The 26,435-nt window shown below is 41.0% G+C and overlaps 3 protein-coding genes across 6 annotated transcripts; 1 reads left to right on the forward strand and 2 right to left on the reverse strand.

Moving 5' to 3' along the window:
• The first annotated feature begins 628 nt into the window (after positions 1-628).
• Positions 629-6,629, forward strand: LOC136443069 (glycosyl hydrolase YngK-like). The gene is made up of 9 exons (XM_066440134.1): positions 629-856; positions 1,485-1,672; positions 2,898-3,067; positions 3,333-3,588; positions 3,927-4,086; positions 4,448-4,765; positions 5,106-5,209; positions 5,386-5,482; positions 5,828-6,629. Exons 1-9 carry the CDS (start codon positions 727-729, stop codon positions 5,941-5,943), a joined length of 1,539 nt encoding a protein of 512 aa, XP_066296231.1. The 5' UTR covers positions 629-726; the 3' UTR covers positions 5,944-6,629.
• Positions 6,216-12,731, reverse strand: LOC136443070 (uncharacterized). 2 transcript variants are annotated; one of them, XM_066440136.1, is made up of 8 exons: positions 12,566-12,731; positions 9,675-9,783; positions 9,425-9,479; positions 9,094-9,176; positions 8,422-8,538; positions 7,809-7,910; positions 7,278-7,368; positions 6,216-6,965 (listed from the first exon to the last, which is right to left on the reverse strand). In XM_066440136.1, exons 2-7 carry the CDS (start codon positions 9,747-9,749, stop codon positions 7,285-7,287), a joined length of 516 nt encoding a protein of 171 aa, XP_066296233.1. In that variant the 5' UTR covers positions 9,750-9,783; positions 12,566-12,731; the 3' UTR covers positions 6,216-6,965; positions 7,278-7,284. The 2 variants fall into 2 exon arrangements, with proteins under 2 accessions (XP_066296233.1, XP_066296232.1); XM_066440135.1 differs by having other exon boundaries at positions 6,216-6,977; positions 12,566-12,729.
• A 1,313-nt stretch (positions 12,732-14,044) lies between these two features.
• On the reverse strand, positions 14,045-25,817 carry LOC136443367 (uncharacterized). 3 transcript variants are annotated; one of them, XM_066440585.1, is made up of 8 exons: positions 25,668-25,817; positions 18,056-18,163; positions 17,557-17,617; positions 17,215-17,303; positions 16,734-16,865; positions 16,222-16,293; positions 15,647-15,724; positions 14,045-15,160 (listed from the first exon to the last, which is right to left on the reverse strand). In XM_066440585.1, exons 2-8 carry the CDS (start codon positions 18,131-18,133, stop codon positions 15,146-15,148), a joined length of 525 nt encoding a protein of 174 aa, XP_066296682.1. In that variant the 5' UTR covers positions 18,134-18,163; positions 25,668-25,817; the 3' UTR covers positions 14,045-15,145. The 3 variants fall into 3 exon arrangements, with proteins under 3 accessions (XP_066296682.1, XP_066296681.1, XP_066296683.1); XM_066440584.1 differs by lacking the exon at positions 25,668-25,817 and adding an exon at positions 19,116-19,215; XM_066440586.1 differs by lacking the exons at positions 14,045-15,160; positions 15,647-15,724; positions 16,222-16,293; ... (2 more) ...; positions 17,557-17,617; positions 18,056-18,163 and adding exons at positions 19,651-20,420; positions 20,886-20,963; positions 21,136-21,207; ... (2 more) ...; positions 23,806-23,866; positions 24,343-24,450 and having other exon boundaries at positions 25,668-25,816.
• Positions 25,818-26,435: the final 618 nt, after the last annotated feature.

A 26,435-nucleotide genomic window follows, 5' to 3' on the forward strand; every position in this document is an offset into this window, starting at 1 on the left:
CTGATTACTTTTTCAGATGTTAGCAGGGTAATAATGCAGTAAACAGGCCTTTGTTTACTTTTGGGTTATTCTATAAGTATCAAGTGGCCGGGTATAATCTTTCATGGAATCCTACTACAGAATTTATGTTTTATATAATCTTTATAGCAACTAAAAACGAAGTGAAAAAGCCATAACATAAGCACGTATTGTTCCTATACCAGCAAATATCATTATACGTTGTTTGCGTAAATGTGACATTTTGATTTGAGATTTTTGTACGGGATAAAGGTTCGAATATAACGAATTGTACATGCTACTTGCTAAGAAAAATGCTGTAACTGTTTGCACTGAAAATTAAAGTAACCTTGGCGCCATTGTCCTTATCTAAGTCCAACAGACGCCATCTTGTCCCCGACGCAGCCAGTCGTAGGCGGTCCGTACGCCCTCGCCTTACCAGGATACCTAAGAATGTTGTTGACTAACCGAGCCGGTCGCGGCAGGCTTGGCTCCCGCCGCACTATCTTTACCCGGTTAACCGTACGTTCAAATGTCAAACCGGCCAGGTCCACATCACGTGATCGAGTCAAACAGGTGCCCCCTGGGCTCTTGTAGGCCTCCTATAACATGCAATGTTGACCGGCACATATATCTTGATTCGGTACCGGTGTTGCAACGAAAATCTGATAGATAATTTCTCGCATTGTTTCCTCGTATTTGAGCGGGCATTTTAACTGACTGTAAGGTATGGAGGCAGCGCAATCGTCGACTGAACATGCAACGAGGACTCAGCTAAACCGGCGCTACATGGTCCTCGGTGCTATCATGGGGCTCCTGGCGTCCACTGTACTCGTCGTGACCGTGGTATTTGTTACCGGTGAGTCACTAGAAGTGTGAATATGGGCCTGAATCATTTATTTCTACTTCTTTTTTCTCTTCCTTCGTCCTGAAGCATTCTGAAGGGATAGCATGCAAAAGGTCTTAAGAAAAACAGTGAAAAGCAACATGCGTTAAGAAAATACCTTGCTTGCATGCATGTTCTAATACGTTGCTAAGCTAGGCAGTATGAGCATCAACTCACAAGGAGACCTCTCTCTGTGGCTTTCAATATGTATTTGATGGAGGTGTAAATTTACAATCTTTCTAAGTTCACGACACATGTTATCGGTGGTTGTCGTCAATATTTACAGTCTCTGTTGAACTTTGACAGGAACAGTTCAGAACATATTGATTGTATAATATCAAGATAACGATATGAAGGACGCCTTAAAGGACACGTCAGACCCTTTCAGACGAAGGTCTTATCATGTTTAAGGCGTCTCTTTGTTGGGGCACTGTACAATTGTGCTTGAAAAGTCAAAAGTAAAATGTTTCTGTATTTGTTCCAGATACGGAGTAAGAAAAGTCGTACGATTTGCACAGAATGAACAATATATTTTGAATAAATCTGAAGATGATGTCAGCCTTTCGAAATTTAAAGATTTTTCCCCATATTTCTCCAAAAGAAGGTGCATACACAGATGTACCAAAGGTGGACCCCCGCTCCCGAGAGTTCCGTGGAGTTTGGGTGGCAACAGTGGAGAACATAGACTGGCCTTCCAACACGTCCCTGTCCGCCGAACAACAGAAGGGAGAACTGATCGCCATCTTGGATCGTATGGTGGAGCTGAACTTGAACGCCCTTGTCTTTCAGGTGGGTTATAAACATACTGTAAATGTATTTACATTCGCGTGGTTTTTATTTCGCGGTAGGGAGAAAACGGAGCGTTCGCGGGGGTTTTAAGTTCGCGTTTGAAACAATAGTAGCGCTACAGTCGTAGGTGAGCAAAACGTTTCGCGGTGGCTTTTTGAAGCCACCGCGAAACGTAAAAGTTAAAAGTTAACTTAAAAGTAAACTTAAAAGTTCGTGCTGAAAGTTCACCGCAAAAACCGCGAACATAAAACCACTGTGAACATTTCTGCATTTACAGTATTTGCTCTTACATTTTCACCATTACAAAGAAGCGAGGAGAAGTCGAATCCATGTAGTTTATTATTCTTGTAGTATTATGTATAGATGTATTTGTATACTATTCTTTTGTTGTGACATGTACTTAACCCAGTGGGTATCTTCTTCTCCTTTTCATCCCGGCGGACGATCGGTCCAGCGTCGATGGACTCAGCATGCAATGTTGAATTTTTTAAACACTGTTCTTGAGTTGAGCCCTTGACGTGAACAAGAAGGCAGGGTATAGTAATGACAGCTTGCCTTAGGACTGCCACCACTCTCTCCACCATCCATCAGCAGGCAGGAGGCAGAACATATCCGACGTCCTGTCCAAGCTGGATGGCCGCATTCGTTGGCCGAAGCAGTATGCAATGCAAATTCTGGAACACCCTCACCGACACGAAGAGCCGGGTGCAGTTCGTCCGCCCTTTGTCGAGGCCGTTGACCGTCTACTATTTAACCCTTAGTCAGGTAGATGGTACGTGGTCAAAAGGAACTTTGGGTCACGAACAATGCCCCAGTAGTCCGGTGAAATAATCATGGAAAAAGTTTGGAAAATAATAGTAGCAAAACTGAACTTGAATCCAGCTGTAGCGTTGAAATCCCTCCTGTTGATGATGGGGTGGGAGGGGGGCTTGATGTGAGCACAATGGCAGGTTTCAAAAGTAAGACTTACTATCAATAACAAAACAAAAATGGAACATAAAGTGGGTATATGTGTACAATAATTGTTTCATTAATTATGAAAGTTTGGAAACGTACGGTATGATATGACTTAATAGAATCTTTCGAAAATAAAGTTTTCTTGAAATAAAGATGGTGGACCGACGCCGTGGTTAGAATGTGAGGCGTTATCAATTAGTAAATCCCTAAATCCTGTAAATTGTTTTGGATCAGTGTTTATATCGTTTCATAAAAAAAATGTTTGTAGATTCGGCCGACGGGAGACGCATTCTACGACTCCCAGCTGGAGCCGTGGAGCTATTATCTTACCGGTCGGCAGGGGGCTCCTCCGTCACCATACTATGATCCGCTGCAGTTCGCTACAACAGAGTGCCATAAAAGAGGGCTCCAGCTACATGCGTGGTTCAATCCCTATCGGTGAGGTCTAAATAGTACATAATACGTTTTTTGCATTTCAAAATTACACGTGCTCCTTTCAACACGCACAATAATGCTTAAAATGCGATTGACAAAAGTAGCTTAACTTTTTTGATATACTACTAACAATCAAGATTACTACTAACGGTTACATCAAATTCTGAGTCTGAATATTACTGAAAGTTTTGATTTTTAGAGCCATATGATGCGCACACAACGCCTACTTATGGATTATGGTCTTTATATTTCTGTCCCGAACTTTCAGGGCTCGTCACAAATTAGCGAACTATTCCCTAACTGAAACCAACATGGCCAGGCGGTTCCCCCAGTACGCCTACGTGTACGACGGTTACGTCTGGATGGACCCGGGAGCAGCAGACGTCCAGAACCACACCTATGACGTCATCATCGACGTCGTCAGACGTTATGACGTAGACGCCATCCACTTTGATGACTACTTCTATCCCTACCCCGCCGGTGGTGTCGACTTCCCTGACACTGCCACGTTCCAAGCTTATCAGGTACTGTTGAATGTAGTTAGTTATGCATGCTCATAGTTTGCGTAGATCTACAATTAAACATGTACAAATGACCACATCTACATAAAGACCACATGGCCAATGTGGCCACTTTTTGGCGGTCACTTAGATGATTATTCCCATTGACACAAGGATTAAGAATCCTGTCTATTGTGACTACCTCTCCACAAAGACCACATGTCATTGGTCCCCTGAGTGGTCTTCTTGGTCATGCTTGTATGTTGTTAGTAGTCGGACTATCGACAATTTGTACATCACTATCTTGCATTGGTGTGGAAGATTCATCAAAAGAAATTAACTAAAGCACGGTCATTCCTCAGTCCACAGGAGGAACCATGTCTAAGTCTGACTGGAGACGAGACAACGTCAACAAACTACTCAAGCGGCTCTATGAGGGTATCCATGCGGAAAAACCGTATGTCAAGTTTGGCGTCTCACCATTCGGTATTTGGAAACCCGGCCATCCAGAGGGGATTGAAGGTATTTGTGACTAGCAAAATGACAAACACGCTCTAACTTGTTAAAGACTTATCAATGAGATACAATTACAAATGAATCTCTAGTAGACTCCATGGATTACTGGAAAAATAAGTGAAACTTCATGGCACGGAAAATATGACAGAAGAGTTACATGTACACATTTTTACAACCATGTCATTTGAATCTGAAGCAGTTAGTTTAAGGACGGCCTGAATTCGACATTCAAATAACGTTTCTTCTGCCATCAATTAATGTCTTCGCAGACAGAGCTTGACTGATGAAGGCTACAGTGTATATTGATAACTGAAAACATATGTATGGCACAGACTTACAAAGTTTTCATTGCTATCCACACCTGTAGGCTTCAGTCAGTACGACAGCTTGTACGCCGATCCCAAGTTATGGCTGGAGCAGGGGTGGGTAGACTACCTCGCCCCTCAGCTCTACTGGATGATAGACCCTCCCCAGCAGAGCTACCCCGCCCTGTTGGACTGGTGGCTGGACCAGAATCCCTTGCAACGTCACATCTACACCGGAAATTACCTCAGCAGAATCTTCACCGATGGTTGGCCAGTGTCAGAACTCGTAAACCAAGTTAAAATCTCGCGAGATCGTTCGGATCGGTTGTCGCTGGGAAACATCATGTTCAGCATGAAGCCATTTAGAGACAATATTTCAGGTTTGTACTCTTCTACTTTCACCATTATTGCATAATTTAGCACTTTAATCTATCACGTTGAGGCAACTGGCGTGTACCAAACTGTGTCCGTTCTTCTATCATTGCGATTTTTGTAATGGCTGCCTGTACGGCCTAGCTTTAGTACAGCAATGTCGTGGGAAGCGTCTTCAGCACCAAGGACAGGTATGGCTGTAAAACTCAGCATGCTAAGAAAATGCCTACCCTCTCTTCGTTGTAATCCTGTGCTTTAGATGCTTGTTCCACTCTGAAATGTGTATTGTAGCTTTCCTACTGTGAAAACAGTTGCTTGAAACATCTGAACATACTGCGGTTATTTCAGGAGTGGTTGATATCTTTAAATCCGACGTGTACAACCGGCCCGCCATTCCACCAGTCATGACGTGGCTAGACACTCAGGCTCCAGACCCTCCTACTGGCGTTAAGGTACGGATTACACAAAATATCCCTTTAACTCCAGCTGTTATGATTCTTATAATACAAAAGAATTAATTGACTTTTAGCGGCCGATTGAGAATAATCAGGTAAACTGGAATTGCATTTGCTAAGTACACACTAATGACGAAAATGCAGTGTGAAATGTCACATAATTCCATCAACAGGCAGGCGAAAGAGAAATCACATGGAACATGGACCAGTCCGGAGTCGTGCGAACCTGGGCACTTTACCGACAGAATCAGGACAATATCTGGGAATTAGGTATGGAAACTATTGTACTACAACTTGGGGTGTTTGTCAAATTCAACGATAGCAAAGATCTGATTAAGCTAAGGTTCGAAACAGGTTTGGGCAGTGTGCGGAGCTTGAAAATTGTTCTGGATAGAATTCTTTAGTTGTAGCTAAACAGTGTGCTTCTTTATCTTTTTCTTCGAAAAAATATTTTGTATCAAAGTGGCCCTAGGCCTCTTGAAGAGTTTTGGAGTCAGCTTTGGAAGCGTTTGATTTCACCATACACAAAGGTGTAGCAATAACTATACAGAGTGAATGCTAGTGTTAATCAGTTTCAAGAATTATTTGAATGCATTTTCCCTTTTTTATCTGTAGTGCACGTCCTCGGTTACAACACAACGTCTGTTAAAGTCGACGCCGCCACGTATCTGCTAAGAGCCGTGGACAGGATGGGGAACGAGAGCAGTGACGTCATCGTTACAGTTTCATAACGTAGTATTGATGGAAAATTGGAAAAGTTGACGTGTATGTCCCGCCATACATGGACTTTAGTATTATGTTGGCCTATGGTGACTTCTAGATACTGTAGTTGTAAGAAATAGGCAGTGAGACAAATGTTTGAAGGACACTTTTAGACTATGATTATTTAATTTTTTATACTTTCCTTCCGTGTTTTCAAGAGTAAAACATTGTTTTTTGTTAGATATCTGAGATATCTAAATGCAAGAGGAATTAAAAAAGAAAGAAAATAAAAGCACTCATGTCGCTGTGTAAATGGTCAGGATTTATTTCTTGCGAAACATATGAATTGGATCACCAAATAGTTTTGATAAGAAAGAACAAAAAGTAAGCAGGCTTGAAGCACACTACAGAACTAAAATCTAAATCATGTAATAGTAATGCTAATTGAGACAACTTTAATACGTATTCATCAAAATACTCTGTCACCTAGTGCCTCTCTAGCTCGACTAGAAACCGATAAGGCATGTACAAAAGTATGAAAAGTGTTTTCCGAAATATATATAAAAAAAGTACTGAACACTAAGTACACTAGTACTGCAGAATTTGCAAAGCAATGCATTTCATCTTTATGACTAAGATCTTGAATATGTACAGTTGTTACTACTTTCAATTCTTACGAACCTTTGTCTTTGAAAATAGATCTTTGTTAATCAAGTATTCAGACCAAAATGCTACCTGTACATTTTGATAAACTGCAATGCCGACTTTTTTGTAAATGAGACGCAGTGTGAGTAACCCCTGCTTCTCTTATTTTAAATGTTCTATATGTCCTTAATAAAGGTGACTTTTGAGGAATATTCTTGTAACCCTTAATGAAGGTGAATTTTAGAATCGAATTTTGATTTTCAACTTCAAATGACTTGAAAAGCTTCGTTTTGTGGCTGTAGAATCAACTTGTTAACAGTGCATTTGTATGTTAGTAGGGATATGTTTGATCGCTGTCGTTGTTTACACGAGGCTATGTCTAGGCTTCTAGGTTGGTATGTGTTGTCTGTTGTCAGAACTGAAACAAAATTGAAATATCTGTTAGTCTAAAGAAAAATTACACAATAGCTGGGATTTATGATGTACATTCCTGTGACATTCATATATGAAACATATTAATATCATTCCGCTTAAAACAGTGGCTTACACCAACATTTCTTGAAAAATCAATCGAAATTCATAAAATTCTTAACTCATTATAATTACAAAGGGATTCTGTAAAAGAATGTCTTATCTTAATCTTACGTTTCTTTACAGTATCGTATGGCTTTAACTTACCCCTCCCCTCTTACAAGTGAATCACCCCTGCTGTACTCACCTCCCCTTCAAGCGTGTGAATTACCCCTGGGCTTGTACGACTTGGTGTTCATTTCCTTGCCGTGAGATGTGATCACAATTGCGCCATAGATCTGTAAAACATGGAAAGGGTTTAGTACATTATCAGTACATTTATTATACATTACGTGTTGATGGATAGATGCTTGGAGGAATAGTGATTTCTATTATAGCAATGATGATGTACTCTACACTGTCTGCATGCATACACAACGTAGCTCGTAGCTAAACTAGACACATTCCTTCCATTTCTGTTATATTCCCATTCCACTCTCGCCGCGCGCTGTCTGCAACCTAAAACTTTACAGAGAGCTCAAAGAAGCTCATAGACAAAAATGAAATTTTTTACGCTTTGTGTGTTTTGCTGGGGTTTTTTTTCAGTCATATTTTTACATTTTGCATGATATTCCAATTATGAAATCAAGGGCTACACAAAACAAATTTAGGTCGCAGCGAGAGCGCAGCGCGATCGCCGTCTATCTAGTGGAATGGGGGCCTGAAGTACGACACTCACCAGGAAGACCACGGAGAGAAACAGGATGAGCCATTTGGGGCACAGGTACATCCAGCGCTGCAGGTCGTAGATGGGGCCGGGGAACACCTGCTCGATCCCTTTCTGTAAAATCAAACAAACGTGTTTTTATAAATACAACAAATTGTTTCCCTTCACATGTTGGATTAGTCTCTACCAGACTAGCAGGGAGAATGAATATTTACCAGGGAGGTTTGGCCACTATAAAGTTTCATTTGCAGGTGCAGTTCCGAGGGGGAATTGTAAACCTTCCTGTGGACTGGCTCTCCTTGCCAATTAATTCCCTTCTTTGTCGAATTCTACGATCCCTTACCCCTGTAGGAAGGCCTGGTTAGATATCCTTAGCATCATTGTGTACATACGAGTAGAGTAATGGTGTACATATCATTTTTTCGTATATTCAAGCTACGTGCAAAGAGAAGGAAAGCTTGATTAGTAATTTTCACCCTGCAATACAATATAATTCAATGATCTTACTGTAACTATAACCTTGCGTTCTGACTGATAAATGTCTTGATCAAAATAGCACTACGATCTTCAATGTTGCCTACAGACATCCTAGAGCCAGATACGTACAAAAGAAAAACGCCCGTACCTCATACCAAAATGGCCACCAGACCACGAAGTATGTCAGCAAAATGGAGACCACGAAATCCGCCAGGAGGTAGACCCCAGACACGCCGACCCAAGCCATACACAGGCCGGACTTATACTGTTGAGGGAGAAGACATAGACGTTTATCAAACTGAAAATTCACTTCAAAGCTAGGGAGGGTGATAGGGGTTATACTACATGTACTGGTGTCAGTAATCTCCAAGCAGATCCGTCGATGGCAAGGCAGTATCAAAAGGGCCAACGAGTATCACTTTTGATACTGCCTTGCTACCGATAGATCTGTTTGGAGATTATGGTATCAATACTGTTCTATTTATCTATTTATCTATTTCATCTTGAGACGCCTGGTGGCCCAAACAGCGATGCCAGCTGATTTCCACTATGGCCAGTATTACATATACATATATTTATTTCATTTAAAAACAAAACAAAAAATTAATACCGTCTTCTAGAAGAAACGACGTCTTCCGACGATACCATCTAATAGATAGGCATTTAGCGTGTGTGAGTAGCGTGGTAAGAGTAACATACTGGCGGAGGCATAAAGTACAATGTGTAGTCAGCCCAAGTTTAATATCTAGCATTTCCTGACCACGAGGTGGGTTTGGAAATTTGTTCATATGTACTAGTAACATGTTAACAGATTACTTACTGTGCACAGTCCAACTAGTAGCAGGAAACAGAAGATGGTACCGAGTATGGTGAACGCCACGCCCACACCGCTCATACCATCAGCTGGGGAGGGGTGGGGAGTTCATGAATTTTGATATCGTAAAAATAATCAAGCACAAGGAAAGTACATCATTACTATCACATGGACAGTGTACATGAAACTTTACATATTCGCCTTACAACGAAAGGTAAATTTATTCATGATCAATCGTGCAATTTGAAGACATAATATTTTTTTCGCTTTAGTGTTGTTGTTTTTTCAATGGGGAGGGGGGCATGTACAATAAGATATAAACAAGTTATATTCTTACCTCCGAGGTGAATCAAGTAAGTCATCCAGTAAGCCAGATTCAGGAGCGTCAGGATCTGAGTGATAATGAAAATTAATGTGGATTGATAACAAGAAAAACAGCCTGCAACCATAAGTTCGATCTGTACACTTGCCATTCTTTTAGGATGAGAATTTTTGCAACATGGATAACGCATTAATCCGTACAGAACCAGTGGTTTTATTATCAACAAAATTGCAAAAAGCAAATATTCTTGAATCAGTTTTTTTACCGTGTAGACAATCGCTACCCAGAAGGCCCCGGTCCGAAGACTGAACAGACCGCAGCACATCGTTCGGCCCTCCATGATTGACAGCGCCTCCTAGCGGCAGCTCGGGATACTGAAAACATCGTAAACAGGTGGTTGAAAGCAGACAACTTTTTTTTTCATTTTCCAAAAATGAACATCTTTGAGTTCAACCACCACCATCATCGAGTGATGAATGTATATATGCTGGAAGTTATTATATTTGATAATTTCTACATTCATTTCACCCCCCCCCCCACACACTACACAAAACGAGCGGCTTCACTGCAAAATCAGAAACATTGAAAACAGAAAAAGAGCAATGTATGTACAGCCCTAAGTGTGCAGTTTGGCTTTCAATTTGCTTCTATCTTCACATGAACCCAAACCCTCAGTTCTATGCATACTGTGCTCGGCCATCTTACGCACTCGAGCTGCAAAATCAATACAATAACAACAACAAGAAATCACTTGAAAGTTCATCTGTGTTGGTAGAAGTCATTCTGAATGGAGTTTGAACTATAAACGCCAACACAAAAATTGGACTTACCCAAATTTTCGACTGAACAGCACCAGTCTTTGTCAAGGAATGAGCAATCCACTGCTTCTGTGACGTCACGTTATGCAGATGAGACACGTGACTCGGACAGCAGTGGATCATAGGTTGCAGAAAGTCTATGGCGCCCTCCGTCTCTGTTGAGGGATGGTTGTAATGCCCGGATGTAGATGGACTCCTTAATCCCTCTCGCAAAAAATTCCGATTCTGTGTCCAGAATCTTAACCTTGTCCAATGAAACCGAATGTCCAGGCGACTCTAAGTGAATGTGTTTTGAAACTTCAGAAGAGGTTGTGCTCGGACGCTTGTGTTCGTTGAAGCGGGTTTTCACGTGACATTAAGTTCACGTTTGAGAAGGAAGAGAATAGATCTTTAGCGTTCCTTGACACTTTAACAACAGTACAAGAAGACGGGTCACTGCAAGTTAAGATCTACCGCAAACCCACGCACACGGACCAGTATTTAAACTTCCAATCAAACCACCCCTTGGACCATAAACTCGGGGTTGTCCGTACCCTTTTTCACAGGGCGGAAACCCTTATCACGGATCCACAGGACAAAGAAGACGAGAAACTTCACATTACAAGTGCCTTGAAAAAGTGCGGTTATCCCACTTGGGCTATTGAGAAAGCCACTGCGCCCAAACCCCAACGGCCCAGCAGTACTAACAAGACCCGGAACAACAAGGGAACCAACAGGGGATTCGTCACTTTGCCCTACACGAAAGGGGTGTCTGAAGGACTTAGACGCATTTTCACATCACATGGCATAAAGACCTGTTTTAAGCCAACAAAAACACTTCGAAATGCCCTAGTAGCGCCTAAGGATAAAACACCTAGGGAGGACAAGTGCGGAGTGGTGTACTTCATTCCTTGTCAAGGTCAAAACATTAGAGGCCAGTGTAAAGAAACGTACATTGGAGAGACTGAACGCTCACGTGAAAACCCGCTTCAACGAACACAAGCGTCCGAGCACAACCTCTTCTGAAGTTTCAAAACACATTCACTTAGAGTCGCCTGGACATTCGGTTTCATTGGACAAGGTTAAGATTCTGGACACAGAATCGGAATTTTTTGCGAGAGGGATTAAGGAGTCCATCTACATCCGGGCATTACAACCATCCCTCAACAGAGACGGAGGGCGCCATAGACTTTCTGCAACCTATGATCCACTGCTGTCCGAGTCACGTGTCTCATCTGCATAACGTGACGTCACAGAAGCAGTGGATTGCTCATTCCTTGACAAAGACTGGTGCTGTTCAGTCGAAAATTTGGGTAAGTCCAATTTTTGTGTTGGCGTTTATAGTTCAAACTCCATTCAGAACAACAAGAAATATTTTGATAGAACATCTTTCAAACTAAGGTCAGTACGCAGCTGCACGCAGATTGACATAAGATTTGTGTGGACACCTTTTGTTGGTACGTGTATTTTCAAGGCCTTAAATATTCCTTGCTTTTCTGAAACCAGTCATGACCGGGTCAGACTGGCAACAATTCACTCGTGTACTCCCGCGGGGCAAACGTCTATAAACGGTTGGTGAAATCAAGTGAAATCAAAGACGCCATAGTCCGATACCCAAGGCTATAGCGGTAACACCACATATAATGTCGTTAGAAATATAAGAGTACGTCGATAAGACGTAAATTCCTGTCCTTTTATGCTTTGTGAGAATTTTGTTGTCCCTAACACCCTTCTGAATCTAATGGATCTCCCCTTACACAGCCAGGTACTGTGCGCGATTAACTCATGTTTTATTCATGAGAACCTACGAACACACGCAAAGCGAACCCCCGCCATACCTGATGTCTTCAAAATCAACAATCGGTCATTAGATACTTCAGATTTGGGCGATGGGAAGAAGATATATCGTTGTTTTGCTTTCAAAGAAGACCAGAGATTAGGCATAAATGCAACTGTGTGTGTATATAAACACCTCCGGAAGTTTCCACCCAGAATTACACTGCTGGGGGCAAAACAACACCTGAAAATCAAACGACGTAGGTAGAAGGCTACTACTACCCTCCCACAATCTTGGACGCCTCGTAAAGCGTATCTACATGTTCAAGACCGGAATTTGTACCAAGTATGCGATGCTTAAACAAATCACGGATTTACGGGAAGCGTCAGACAAATACCCCGTGAGACGGGACACTGACGGTTAGGCGGTTGATAAACAGCTCGCAGGTATTGTTCCTTACCACAGGTGTGTAGTGTCTAAGACATCGTTTGGGACCATTCCACCTAGCCAGTTCGCGTCTAGAAAACGTCACACAAACTCTACGTATACAATTTGCCCAGAAAAACCGTCGTTTGTACGTACCTGAGGTTTGAAAGTCCACGGACGGTTGTGCGAAGTAGTCTCTCCAGGTACGAACGCTTAATCTGCTGACGGGACGATCCAGTATGTAAATCTAAAGGGAGTGGCGGCTGGGTTGTACCATAGATGACCTCACCGCACGAATGGCTTCAGGCGATTTGAATTCATTCACTGAGTGAGAATGTTTTCTATAAACACAAGGATTTCTTTTGTATGAACCAAGCTAAGAACGACACATGAGTAGAAAAGAAACCTTTAGACAGGTTGTATTGCGAGTGCGTGTCCAATACCATGTATTTCAGCCCATGATGTTTTCATACAAAGAACAGTATCTGCAGCTTGTAACGGAATGGTTGGCTGCCGTTTTACTTTCTTGACAGTGAAAATACAGCTAGTTGTACAAAAGGTCAAGTTCTTTCCCCATGTAAGGGCTGGAATTTGATGATTGTTGGTCGGTATCTTGGTATTTTAAAAACGACACAGCCAGGCACGAATCCTGCGTGGCGAATGTGCGTCTATTTACCTGTGGGTACTGAAGCGTAGACAGGCTTTGGAATGTGGTTGAACAAGAATTACTGCGCAACTGCCTCGAGAGCCCAAATCGTCTCAACAACGAAAAACAAACTCTTGAATATTTTCTTCAAATCTTAAACCAAGCCTGGGTCTTCTACACCCCCCCCCCCAAGAAAAATTGCGAGACAAATGCTAAGGGAGAAGTTTTAGCAAAACAAGTTTGTGGACGGTTCACTGAAATGCTGGGTACTAGTACTTTGAGGTGCCCGAATGTTTTGAGAGAACAATGGCGGGTTCTCATGCGTTACAGGTCGTCTTCAGGTGTCAGGTCACCAAACAACTACCCCTTTAGGGGACAAACCAGTAACAACTGTGGAGTGGGATATCAGTGGATACACTTCGAGTGCGTAGATTTGTCCCGCTTGAGTTATTGTTCTTTCCGCCATTGCATGTAAAGGCTTATTAAGTTTATACATACATGAAACAAGACTGAATACAAAGAAAAGAACCGTTTGTATTAATGGTTCGCCCCTAATCTGATGTAAGCCTGCCTCAAAAGAAGGTAATCCCTTCTTCAAAACAAAAGTTGGGAGTGGCTCGCAGAATGAGGGTAAACTGGTCCCGACCTTTTTTTAATATTTTCATCATTCTTTACCGTCAATGTGTCATGTGACTACAGTCCATTTTCAAAAGGCCCATCTTCTGAGCCACACTCTTCCAAAAAGTATATAAGCAAACACTGCACCGCATTTTCCGTAAGACAACAAACAGGTACATGTACTAGTATAATTGTCTTATGGACGATACCATTCTACTCCTTTGTTGCACACAGAACACGCTAGTACTGATGACCAGCTCTCAGCCATGTAAACGATAGAAATCATTATTAGAAAAAATATCTCCAGCGTAGTGAAATACGAACTACATTTAGATGTAGGAAATAAAACCATTAAATAACAACGTTTCCTATAAAGTGGTGACGTGTTTATTCGTGCATGCTACTATTTGATACCAAGCAGTTAGCTTATAGAAGATTATATAAGTGAGCAAATAATCAAACGATTTGTATTTTGAACAAAATTGGAGAAAGTTAGATGCTCGTGATTAATTTGATACATGCATAAATATGGTTATGATAACATTGAATAATAGTATTATTTTCGTGGTAAAATGTTCTTTCAGTTTAAAGCAAGCATATATTTTCAATGTTACTAGTATACAGTTTTAGGTATCACTTGTGTAACAGGTTAATGCTACAAGTACAGAAGTCATTAAACTAATTTAACACGCACTAACTAAGGCCATGTTGATTTTATTATATGGATGCCATCCTCTGGGGACCCCAAAACTGATGCGAGCGAGCGAATAAAATAAAGTTTGGCAAAAAAAGAGTTGCCGTCCTTATGTAATCTACGTGGTCAAGAAGGATAAACAAAACTTAACACACAGAGTATGGTATACCGAAATATAGGTTCTTCAGTTTTGTTTTTCAAAACTCCTTCTTTGACTTTGGAATTGACTTTTTGCATTCCACGACATTAGTGTCTGTTCCGAAATATTTGTTTGCAGTTTGCAGCATGTATTTACTATTTTCTAATTTTGAAGCTGATTTTTACGATTTTCAGTAAGGCCCAAAACCTTTGTTGATGTTGGAAACGGACGAAAATTGATGCGCACGTGGATGTCATCCATAACGTTATAATCAAATCAACATGGCCAATGTTGGGTAGGCCCTGTAGGCACTACTATATAAAGCTTGTATTCTTGCTGTCCTGGCGTTCAATGGATCATAAGTAAAGTCACACGACATATCAGTAACCTCTTGTTCAACAATCACTTATTGATTATTGTAAGGAAACAGGCACGCGACTGTCTACATATTGAGGGGAAGAGTTCATTTACACCGTCTGAAAAGGGACACTGTTATTTCTACACCGATTATTTGTCTGATTATACCAAGTTACATGCATTTGTCATTAGTGATATGAGCGAGTGAAATAGACTTGTCTTCCTTCTTTCTGTCAATGACGACAAATATCATGAGGAAGTTGCAGCTGGCGCCTTTCTTGCTTAAACGGCTTGCATCTGCAAAAGTAAAGGCCGGAAAGGTTATTGTAACAAATGAATATGTCTCACCTGAAATAGTAAGGATTGTGACATACCTTTGTAGTGTAGACGTGACTTTCAGAAGAAGGTTGACAGAAAGGTTCATATTAGCCACACCGTCAAATGAACACGTCTACTTTTTGATACCAGAAAAACCAACGCAGACAAAGCCTCATTGTTGCTCTCGGGTTTAAACATTCCCTTTAACTTTGATATGTCTTTTATAATAAAAAGTTAACGATCTTGTTCCTCGTTTTTGTTTCATTTGTATTTTCCACGGGAAGTGAGTTCGATGGATCAGGCATGTTTCTTAGGTTAAAACTGTCCTTCTTAAATCGTAGTACTGTTTTATCATTTACGTACTAGGGTTTACTAGTATCCTTAGAAATCAAGACACAACCACACGAGGTAAGGCTACGCTATGTTGGAGAGAATTAAACTTCAAGGAGTCTTGAAGTCACGTACCGCGTAAGAAGACTGGTAGTCAGCGACACCCTCATTGATGTCTTGACGGAAGGAGTTGACGACCATAAGGCCGTAGATCTGAAACACAATAAAATATATTCTCGAATCGTAAACGGCATATAAAACCCATCTAAAGTGTATGGTACTAGTACCCTTAGTTACTAACATGGAAATTTAGGTATAGTTTTCGGCGTGTGTGTGTGTGTGTGTGTGTGTGTGTGTGTGTGTGTGTGTGTGTGTGTGTGTGTATGTGTGTGTGTGTGTATGTTTCCGGATTTTGTAGTCAGTATAACTCAAGAAACTCTTGATGGATTACGATGATATTTGTCATGTATATAGGTCTTGAAAATACAAGGGTCAAGGGCGTTTTGGGCCCCCTGTATGTGACCTGGGTACTGCAGCAGAGCTTCAGGTTTTTGTATCTTTTGTCCTGGACGCGCTATGGTCTTGGTTTTTGGGTAGCAGATAGCTGGTGATGTAAGGAAGAAGTGGTGTAGGTTTGGGTCCACTAGTTTAATTCTTTTGCTTGAAAATGACTGCTGTGTTTTTTAAATACTTCTTTCTCGAAGACTTACCAAGAAAATAATGATCACAACGAGGATGGCGATCGTGATGTAGACAGGAATAAGTCCAATGGCAATGATGGTCTGTGAAAACATTTTTTAACATAACAACATAAAACAACTTGCAATGTACTGTATATGTAAATTTAAGTTCGGGTGTCATTTTCCTCATTTTCATATTGATTTTTCCATTGATTTAGATATTGCTTCGAATAGATTTAAGAACAGCAACAAGAACAAGACAGTTTCGGGTACTCTTTACAAAATGTCTTCTTCCAATGTCGATCTGGCAAATTGTTACATTAATTACAATTGTATGTATGAACTGAAATGAAAGGGACAGCAAGTGTTTGTCTAATCTACCATTAAAGATATTTGGTCTGTGCATCCCTTACCAAGCAGATGTTAGGAAAATCGTACCATTTTCTGGCTGTTCTGTTTTTATGATAGGAAGAGACAACAACGTTGTGACGTCACGGTTCTCCCACTACATCTGCTTGAAGATTACTGTGTGTTGTACTCACCCCTAAGCCTGACCCTGCGGTCAAGCCGACGAGAACAAATGTGCCAAGACAGATCCACGCCACAAGGGCGATGTCCAGCGCCAAGCAGATACTTGACCAGATGACCCAAGCAAGGCACAGGCAAGCGTTGTTCTGTAAAATTGTTTAGTACTCATGAAAGGAAGCCCAGGAGCTGTGTTTGGCTTGCTGAAAGTATGAATTGCCGCTCTGTTGTTGGCCAGTGAAGTATGAAGACATTGTATATTTTTCAATTGATGATGATGAAAGAAACGTATGCAGTTTTCTACAAATAATTCAAAAACTATTCCACACAAGTGTTACTGGCAAAGGTAGATATTTTTAAAACTACTATTCGTTCTGCTGATGTGATTATGAAGGAGAAATGATTTCTGTTCTAAAGATGATATCGGCGAACTGGAATCGTCATCATTTTTTCCTACTCCACTTTCAATCGTTTCAATGACGTCATGAGATTACTAACCTTCAAAGCGCCGAAGATGAGCATGATGGAGAACACGATGGAGATGACATAGACACCAATGTTGCCGTATGTATAAGGGTTGACGGTCGCTGAAAGGTTGAATGATAAAAATGACACGCATCACCCATATCTATCTTCGAAAAACTAAATGCCACATTTCAACAATGAATATTTTTGTTGCATATAATTTAGCGTTGCAAGTACTAGTGATGCAAATTGATATAATAACGAGTGACTATTTTGACTGGTTTCAAAAACAACGCCTGATTTTAAAGAATGGAATGTTCAGAAGGGTAGTTCATATTAATGACGCTATCCTAGAAAGGAAAACTTTCATTTTACCTCCTTGGCCAGTAGCCACAATGGACCACACTTGCATGCCTATCCCTATCAATGACAGGACCTGTGAAGTGGAAATTTTATATGTGGTCATATTTCAGATATGTAGCAACACATGTTCAACATTAGATTAAGAACCAGCACTTGATATTGACATATCACAAAGGTTCAGTAACGTATACTACCGCATCTTTGTGGAGATGTTCTTAGATAAAACATTAATAGCAGCGTATATTTTTATGATAAAATCATGTGTTTTTTATCAGATTATCATCTTCACTGGTTCTATTTCATATTGTACATTCTGTTGGCTTTCATTGAAAAATGATATAGATAATGGGAGAAAAGATCACACAAATTGACAAGTACCAAACGCCGGGAGTGTCAAATTTCACGTGCGAGATTCGCATTCTTGATAATCTCTTATTTTACATGTGTGAATAGAGCGAGTCTTCATAGCCCATAACCTAGACGTAAACAGAAATATGGAATTTGAATCTACCATATCGATGATCCCAATAGCGATTGACCCTTCGCGGAGTGCGCAGCAGCAGCAGGATTGGAGCCGACAGCAGCACATGATTGGTCTCACAGCGCCCCCTATGTATTTCTGAAGAATCAACAACGAGGGGGTGAAACGTCGAATGTGATATCAATGGTAAGCAAGTCGTACAGCGACAACCGATCTACTGTATTAAGAGGTCTGTAACGCCGCAGGGTGTGGCTCAACAATTACTCACGGTTATGAACAAAGTAATAGTGCAATTAAGGTCGGCAAAACGAAGCTCTTCATATGCAAATTACAATGACAAAATACGAAGACAGTTACTCAAGAGGCAACGGACATATACATGCCTTTTGCAAGTTTCTAATACATAACGTTTTTTTTCTTATATCAAACTTATGGCATCATCGTACGTATATGAACTCCAGATGTAGCTGCCGATATGTGCTATTTTTGCCACTTGCCTCAAGCTGCGATGGACACAATGAAAGCGCAAAGGGTGTGGTGCTGTGGCAAGTAGACCAGATCTGCACACGAACATGTTGTCTCATTGACGACTTTGGTATAGGTAGACATAATGTATTTACCGCCTTTTACTCCATGTTTACAAAGTGAACTGGCTTGCCATTCACTGAGACACTAACGAGAAGGTCCCATAGACTTTTGAGGCCGTAGGGGCAGTGGGTTCTTACCCATTATATCAACAGAACGGTATTGGAAGGCGGAGCCCAACCCCCTCCTTCCACAGCCTTTTACCTCCCCAACCGAAGTCAGGTACCCATTTACAACTATGAAGTGTGAGTAAAGTAGTGTAAAGCGCCTTTCCCAAGGACTGAATGTTTACCCGGAAAACAACAATTCAATTGTCGCTGAAATCAGAACAACACATTTCGCCTCAGGTGTCTCATAATTGACCTAGAGCTAGAGCAACATGGTAGATCCGTCAGTACTTTGGTCTTAAACGTTAACCAACCGTATTCACAGAGCAAAAAAATGATCCTTGATCGTTTGTAACACACTCTAAGTTTTGTAGGCAATGACGTAGGGAAATAAATACCTTGAAAAGTAGAACGTTGTCAGTGGAGCTTCACGGTGTCTTGGTAGGCAAACCCTGCCTGCGACAAAACTTGCCAAGGACGCCACGAATGCCGTCGAACTGCTTAGATATGCTCGTCCTCCCCCAGGCATCAACACATTCAATGACATATGCATTTTCCGTGTGTTGTAGAAAGTACACCATTTTCCGTGACGGAGGCGTTTTGTGTATGTAAAAAGTAGGGAGGGGGTAACGTTACTCGGCAGCACTGTAGCCTGTTTGGTTGCATATATAGGTGATGATTGGTTCCAATAGTTGCATTGCATATATACAGTATATCTAAGTTTCCTGCAACAGGATTTGACAAAAATTAATGTACCCATATATGTGGACTCTGTGATGTGGACGGCGTATTAGGGCACAGTAGCCATCAGAGAAGGAGCAGAGAAGGAGAGATTTAAGGTGAGTGAGCCCCAACCAGGCTTTCCATGGCTTAGCACTTTGCTGCAGAGTGAATAACCATCTAAATGTTACGACAAGAAGCTGTACGCTTGGATTTAAGTCACATTGTTTTTGTTCCAAGAACTTTTAATCAATACCTTAAACCTGCCCAAAGTTAGTCCTAGCAAACAAAGACTGCTTTAGATTTTCTTTTCCACGTATGTGAAATCAGCTGCCGTGCCATACTGTACAGGCACTGACAAAAAGGTTTAAGGGCTAGGTTGAAAGCCACCCAGTAATAATCTCTGGCCCCCTCCAGTAGTTAGAGGGCACTAAAAGAAGAATATATGGTATATTATACAAGCACATCTTCTCGATTTTACACAGTTTGAGGCACTCATTGTGTATCAGGTCAATACTACGTGTAAACAAATCATTAATCTCATTTAACATGCGCTAAGTGGAATTTTCCACACTTTTGCTCAATGTTGGGTAGGCCCTGTAGGTACTACTATATAAAGCTTGCATGCTTACTGGCCTAGTTGGCGTACAATTTATCATAAGTTAAGCCACACGACATATTAGTAAGGTAATAAACCTCTTGTTCAACAATCACTTGTTGATTATTATAAGGAAAAACACGCGACTAGCTGTATACATATTGAGACATACGTCAGGAAGGATTCACATTCATTAACACCGTTTGCTAATACTTGAAAAGGGGTACTATTATTTGTACACCGATTATTTGTTTGATTATAGTAAGTTGCATGCAATTACTATAGGTGATATGAGTGAGTGAAATAGATTTCTCTTCCTTCTTTCTGTCAATGGCGACAAAAATCACGAGGAAGCTGGCGCCTTTCTTTTTCACACGGCTTGCATCTGCAAAAGTAAAGGAGGAAAGGTTATTGTAACAAATGAAGCTGAAATGGAAGGATGGAATGGTAAGGATTGTGACATACTTTTGTGGCGTAGACGTGAATTTGGACGGTTGACAGTACGGTTCATATTAGCCACACTGTCCAATGAACACGTATATTTATTGATGCCAGAAAATCACACAAAGAAAAAGCCTCACTTGTGCATTCGGGTTTAATATGTTTTGTATGGTAAAAAAAAAGTTTTCTTGTTCCTCTGTTTTGTTTCATTTGTACTTTCCACGGGCAGCGAGTTCGACGGCGTAGGCATTTTTCTTAGGTTAAAACTATCGTTCTTAAATTATGGTACTGTATTATCATATTTACGTACTATGGTTTACTCTTTGAGGTCAAGACACGATCATACGAGGTAAGACTTAGCTATACTGGAGAGAATAAAACTTCAAGAAGTTTTGAAAGTGTCACGTACCGGGTAAGAAGCCGGGTAGCCAGCCGCACCCTCAATAATCTCTTGACGGAAGGAGTTGACCACCATAAGACCGTAGATCTGAAACACATTTAATCATATCTCGAGTCGTATACAGTCATATATAGTCGCATATAGTCATATATAGAACCCTTGTAAAACTCTGATGTGTATAACAATCTTAAGCTTATTCTTTTGTTGCTTAAAAGAATGTTGTTTTCTTATTTTTACTACTTCTTTCTCGAAGACTTACCAAGAAAATAATGATCACAACGAGGATGGCGATCGTGATGTAGACAGGAATAAGTCCAATGGCAATGACGGCCTGTGAAAACATTTTGTAGGGTTAACACAACAACATACACAACGACACACGAGATATATGTAGTTAGGGTGTCACTTTGTTCATCTTGATGTTTTCTGATATTGCTTTGAATAATGAACAACGACAAGAACAAGACAGAGCCGGCCAATTTCGGGTACTATCTTCTCTCAACGTCTAGCAAATTGTCAACATTAATTATGTATGAGCTGAAATTACAGTGGCAACAGGTGTTTGTATACACGACCGCTCTGTCGAATCCATTAGACCCCATTAAAGATATTTGGTGTGTGTAGCCCTTACCAAGCAGATGTTAGGAGGAACATTGTACCATTTTCTGGCTGTTCTATTCTTATAATAGGAAGGGACAACAATGCTGTGACGTCACGGTTTCTCCCCCTACATCTGCTTGGGGATTACTGTATGTTGTACTCACCCCTAAGCCTGACCCTGCGGTCAAGCCGATGACAACAAATGTGCCAATACAGATCCACGCCACAAGGGCGATGTCCAGCGCCAGGCAGATGCTTGACCAGATGACCCAAGCCAGGAGCAGGCAAGCGTTGTTCTGTAACATTGTCATACAGTACGATGGGTACAACATCGAAAGTCATGGTCAGTCAAGAGAGCACACGAATTGTGTTTTATAAAAGGCTACCATCTTGTAATCATATACCAGGATTTATCTCAATGGACTTGAATAGCAAATCTAAGTATAAGTCGACATGTGACAACCCCTGCATGGTATACATAGGAAAATATATTAAAGAATGTCTAGACGTTAGAAATTCATCCAATGATTTTAAAAGCCCATTCTCATTCCATATTATACACTATTGTATTAGGCAGATTATCAATCTCAACCGGCTCAAACAAGTGTTAAACTAACAAAAGACTGACAATGAGGCCAAATAAAAGGAAATATAACTTGTTGGGAACGGCAAACGTTTTCAACCACAAAACACCATTTCTTCTGCACACCCGATAGTGATTATTTGATAACATGTTTAAAAAAAATGTCGGTTTACTAACACAAAGTTCGAGACGTCATCATTTTGCCCCTCTCCACTTTCAATGACGTCATAGGATTACTAACCTTCAAAGCGCCGAAGATGAGCATGATGGAGAACACAATGGAGATGACATAGACAAAGATGTTGCCATATGTATAAGGGTTGACGGCCACTGAAACGTTGAATGATAGAAATTATCCCAATCATGAAAAGTACAAATAAAAAGACTCATATCTACTATACAGAATTTTATTGAAAACAAGAGTCTTAGGACCCAAAATCTCCATGAAACTTTGTTTTTTTATTAAACCAGTTACCCCCATTCTATATCGCTCAATGGTATGACCAACACTGGCGGGCAAGGGGAGAAGTGGCTATAAATAGCTACTGACCTAGATAAGAGACCAACAGATGGTGCGACCTCAAAGCCCACAATAGAGTAGATATTCCTCATTACTTATGCAAATTCAGTATGAATTTGCATAATTAGCACTTCAGTTTGTACATCTCTGTCCAACCTACCTGCATATCAAATAACATGAAAATCTGTCGCTCCTTTCTTCAGTTATTCTCCTTGCAAAATATTTACAAACACGCCATTGCAGTTCCAGTGACACATACCAGGGGGCCCAAAATTGACCTTGACCTTTCTCCTCCCAGCACCTACCCACATACCAAATATCATTTCAATCCATCCACACGTTCTTCAGTTATGCTGATTTTAAGCGTCCGGTGACACATACATACACACACGGTGACACAAACATACACACACGCGCACACACACGCAAACACACTAACTTCGCATGATTTGCACTTCAGTGTGTACATCTCTGTCCAACCTACCTGCGTACCAAATAACATGAAAATCTGTTGTTCCTCTCTTCAGTTATACCCCTTTAGAACATTTTTACAAATAGGCCATTGCAGTTCCAGGGACACAAACCAGGGGGCCCAAAATCGACCTTGACCATTGTCCTCCCATCGCATACCCACATACCAAATATCATTACAATCCATCTACACGTTCTACAGCTATGCTGACTTTAAGCATCCGACGACACCCATGCAAACGATTTACCTCCTTACTTATGCAAATTCGGTCTCATTTGCATAGTTTGCACTTAAGTGTGTACAACTTGGTCTAACCTACCTGTGTACCAAAGAACATGACGATCTGTCGATCCACTCTTCAGTTCTTCTACATTGAAGATTTTAACAAATACGCCATTGCAGTTCCAGTCACACATGCCAGGGGGCCCAAAATCGACCTTGACCTTCCTCCTCCTAACACCCACCCACATACCAAAAATCATTACAATCCATGTACAGGTTCTACAGTTATGGTGACTTTAAGCGTCCGGTGACACATACATACACACAAACACCAAACGCAAGCAAAACAGTATCTCCATGAAAAAGCCTTTTTTCATGGAGATAATAAAAGGGTTACAACAATTCATGCAAATTGTAATAATTATTATTTTGACTGGTCTCAAAAACAACGTCTGATTTTGAAGAATGGAAGTGTTCAGAAGGGTAGTTCAGATTAAGGACGCTATCCAAGAAAGGAGAACTTTCATTTTACCTCCTTGGCCAGTAGCCACAATGGACCACACTTGCAGGCCTATCCCTATCACTGACAGGACCTGTGAGGTGGAAATTTTATGCGTTTACATTTAAGATAAGTAATGAGAACATGTTAAAGAGTATGAATCAGCACTTAATAATGCCATATATCATAATGTTAGTAGTGCGATGAGTACAACATTGAAGACTGTAGCTTTGTATTGTGGAGGTTTTTTTCTAGATAAAACATTAATATCAGAGCTCGAGTATATTTTCATGCTCAAACCGTTTATTTTTTGTGTTATCAGATTACTAGTATTATCTTCACTGGTTCTAGTTCATATTGTGCGTTCTGTTGTCCTTCATTCAATCATAATAGAGATAACAGGTGAAAGCTAAGGATCACACAAATTGACAAATACCAAAACGCCAGGGATGTCAAATTGCGTGTGCAAAATTCGTATTCTTTCATGTCTTTATAATCTCTTTTTTTATGCGTGGATTGAACGGGTCTCCATAATCTAGACGTAAACAGAAATATAGAATTTGAATCTACCATATCGATGATCCCAATAGCGATTGACCCTTCGCGGAGTGCGCAGCAGCAGCAGGATTGGAGCCGACAGCAGCACATGATTGGTCTCACAGCGCCCCCTATATATTTCTGAAGAAACAACAACGAGGGGGTAAAGCGTCAAATTTTATGTCTCGAGAATGTTAGGCAACATGTATTAGATACAAAGTCGTACAGCAACAGCGACAGACGATCAAATGTGTTCAGAGGTCTGTAACGTCATAGGGTGTGGCTTAACAATTACTCACGGTTGTGAACATAGTAATAGTGCAATTAAGGTCGGGGCTGTTCATATGCAAATTACAAGGACAGCTATCCAGTTATCAAGAGGTAAAAAAGAGGTAACAAAATGGAATGCCTTTGCAAGCTGCTAATGTGTTACGTTTTTTATCCTATATCAAAATTACGGCATCGTCGTACGCATGGACTTGAGATGGAGCCGATATGTGTGTAACAAAGAAAGCTAAGTAAGGGAGTAACATAAACTACCGACCCCGGTAATCGAACGTAGATCACTGTTACATTTCTCCCCCTTTTCCCTCAGATTCGCCCTCGAAGGTCATGGCCCCATAGGCTTAGCAGTTTATGTTACTCTCTTTCATTGTTACATTGGTGGCAGAAGTGGTCCTGTAGGGTCATGCCCTTTTAGTCTAGTGGTCAGTGCGTGTTTATGTTACTCCCCTCTTTGTTATGTGTATATTTTTGTCACCTGTGTAAGGCTACAATGGACACAATGAATGCGCTGAGGCCTTGGGTGTGGCACTGTGGCATGAAGAACAGATGTTCACACGAACATATGCACGTTTTCTCATTGACACCTTTGGTAGAAATGAAATATAGATACATACTCTTTCACCCCAAAATGAACTTGAACAAGGCTTAATTTTCAATGTGACAGTTGTGAGAAGGTCCCATAGCCTTTTTGAGGCCGCAGGGGCAACATTTGGGTTGTACATGTATCAAGGGCACGGAACTGGAAGGCGGAGCCCAACCCTCTCCTTCCACCGCCTTTTGCCTCCCTAACCGAAGTCGAGGTACCTATTTACAACTAAGAAGGGTGGGGAAAGTAGTGTAAAGTGTTTTTCCCAAGGACACAATGTCTAGCTGGGAAACAACATTGTTGTCGCTGAAATTAGAACAAAACATTTTGTCCCACGCCACAGGTGTCTCATAATTGACTTGATCGAGAACAACAAGATAGAGGCGCTAGTACTGCGGATCAAAAACAGATCAAAAACAAAAATATTATGCATGATCGTTTGTAACATGCTCTAACTTTGTAGGTAATGACTTAGGGAGATGAATACCTTGGAAAGTAGAAAGGTGTGACTGTCAGTGGAGCTTGACGGTATCTTGACGGAAGGCAACCTGCGACCAAAAGCAAGGACGCCACGAATGCCGTCGAACTAGTAAAATATGCTTGTCACGTCCGCAGCAACACTTGCAGTGACGTAGGCATTTTGTGCGTGTTGTCATGGAAAGTACTAGTATAGCATTTGCCGTGGCGGGGGCAATTTGTGTATGTAAAAATTAGGGAGGGGAGGGGGGCATTATTCGGTAGCAGAGCAGCTTCAATGGTTTTATAGGCGATTATTAGTTTCAAAAATCGCAGTACAAATACAGTATATATTTTAAAGTCTCCTGGATCATACCCATATATGTGCACTCTGCGGTGAGGGTGGGGTGTTTAGAATACAGGAGCCGTCAGAAAAAGAAAGGCCTTATAAACTTTAAAGAATGAGCCCTACCCAGGCTTTCACTGGGAGGCTTTAATAGCTCTTTGCTGCAGTGTAACACTGCTGGCATCCATCTTTAGATGTAAATGACCATTAAAATGTAACAAAAACCTGTACGCTAAGATTAAAGTCACGCTGTTGTTGTTCTAAGATAGCCTGTGATCACAGGCGTTAAAATCAATACCTTAATCTTCCCAAAGATGTACAAGAGGATCTCGAAGATCAGTTAATCCCAGTGAACAAAGAGTTCTTTAGATTTTCCTTTATCTACCTTGTACGATTGTGTAGAATCAGCTGCCGTGACATATTGTACAGGCACCGACAAAAAGGCTTTAAGGG

This window comes from Branchiostoma lanceolatum, chromosome 10 (assembly GCF_035083965.1).
Source record: "Branchiostoma lanceolatum isolate klBraLanc5 chromosome 10, klBraLanc5.hap2, whole genome shotgun sequence".
Classification (NCBI taxonomy): Eukaryota; Metazoa; Chordata; class Leptocardii; order Amphioxiformes; family Branchiostomatidae; genus Branchiostoma; species Branchiostoma lanceolatum.

Coding starts and splice junctions, on each gene's coding strand:
- LOC136443069 (XM_066440134.1), top strand. CDS start 727: ATGGAGGCAGCGCAATCGTCGACTGAACATGCAACGAGGACTCAGCTA. Junction 4,087..4,447: donor CCATCCAGAGGGGATTGAAG/GTATTTGTGACT, acceptor CCACACCTGTAG/GCTTCAGTCAGTACGACAGC. Junction 5,210..5,385: donor ACCCTCCTACTGGCGTTAAG/GTACGGATTACA, acceptor TTCCATCAACAG/GCAGGCGAAAGAGAAATCAC.
- LOC136443070 (XM_066440136.1), bottom strand. CDS start 9,749: ATGGAGGGCCGAACGATGTGCTGCGGTCTGTTCAGTCTTCGGACCGGG. Junction 9,177..9,424: donor TTACTTGATTCACCTCGGAG/GTAAGAATATAA, acceptor ACCCCTCCCCAG/CTGATGGTATGAGCGGTGTG. Junction 7,911..8,421: donor GGTGGCCATTTTGGTATGAG/GTACGGGCGTTT, acceptor TTGATTTTACAG/AAAGGGATCGAGCAGGTGTT.
- LOC136443367 (XM_066440585.1), bottom strand. CDS start 18,133: ATGTGCTGCTGTCGGCTCCAATCCTGCTGCTGCTGCGCACTCCGCGAA. Junction 17,618..18,055: donor CTATTGGGATCATCGATATG/GTAGATTCAAAT, acceptor TCCACTTCACAG/GTCCTGTCATTGATAGGGAT. Junction 16,866..17,214: donor TCATCTTCGGCGCTTTGAAG/GTTAGTAATCTC, acceptor ACAATTTTACAG/AACAACGCTTGCCTGTGCCT.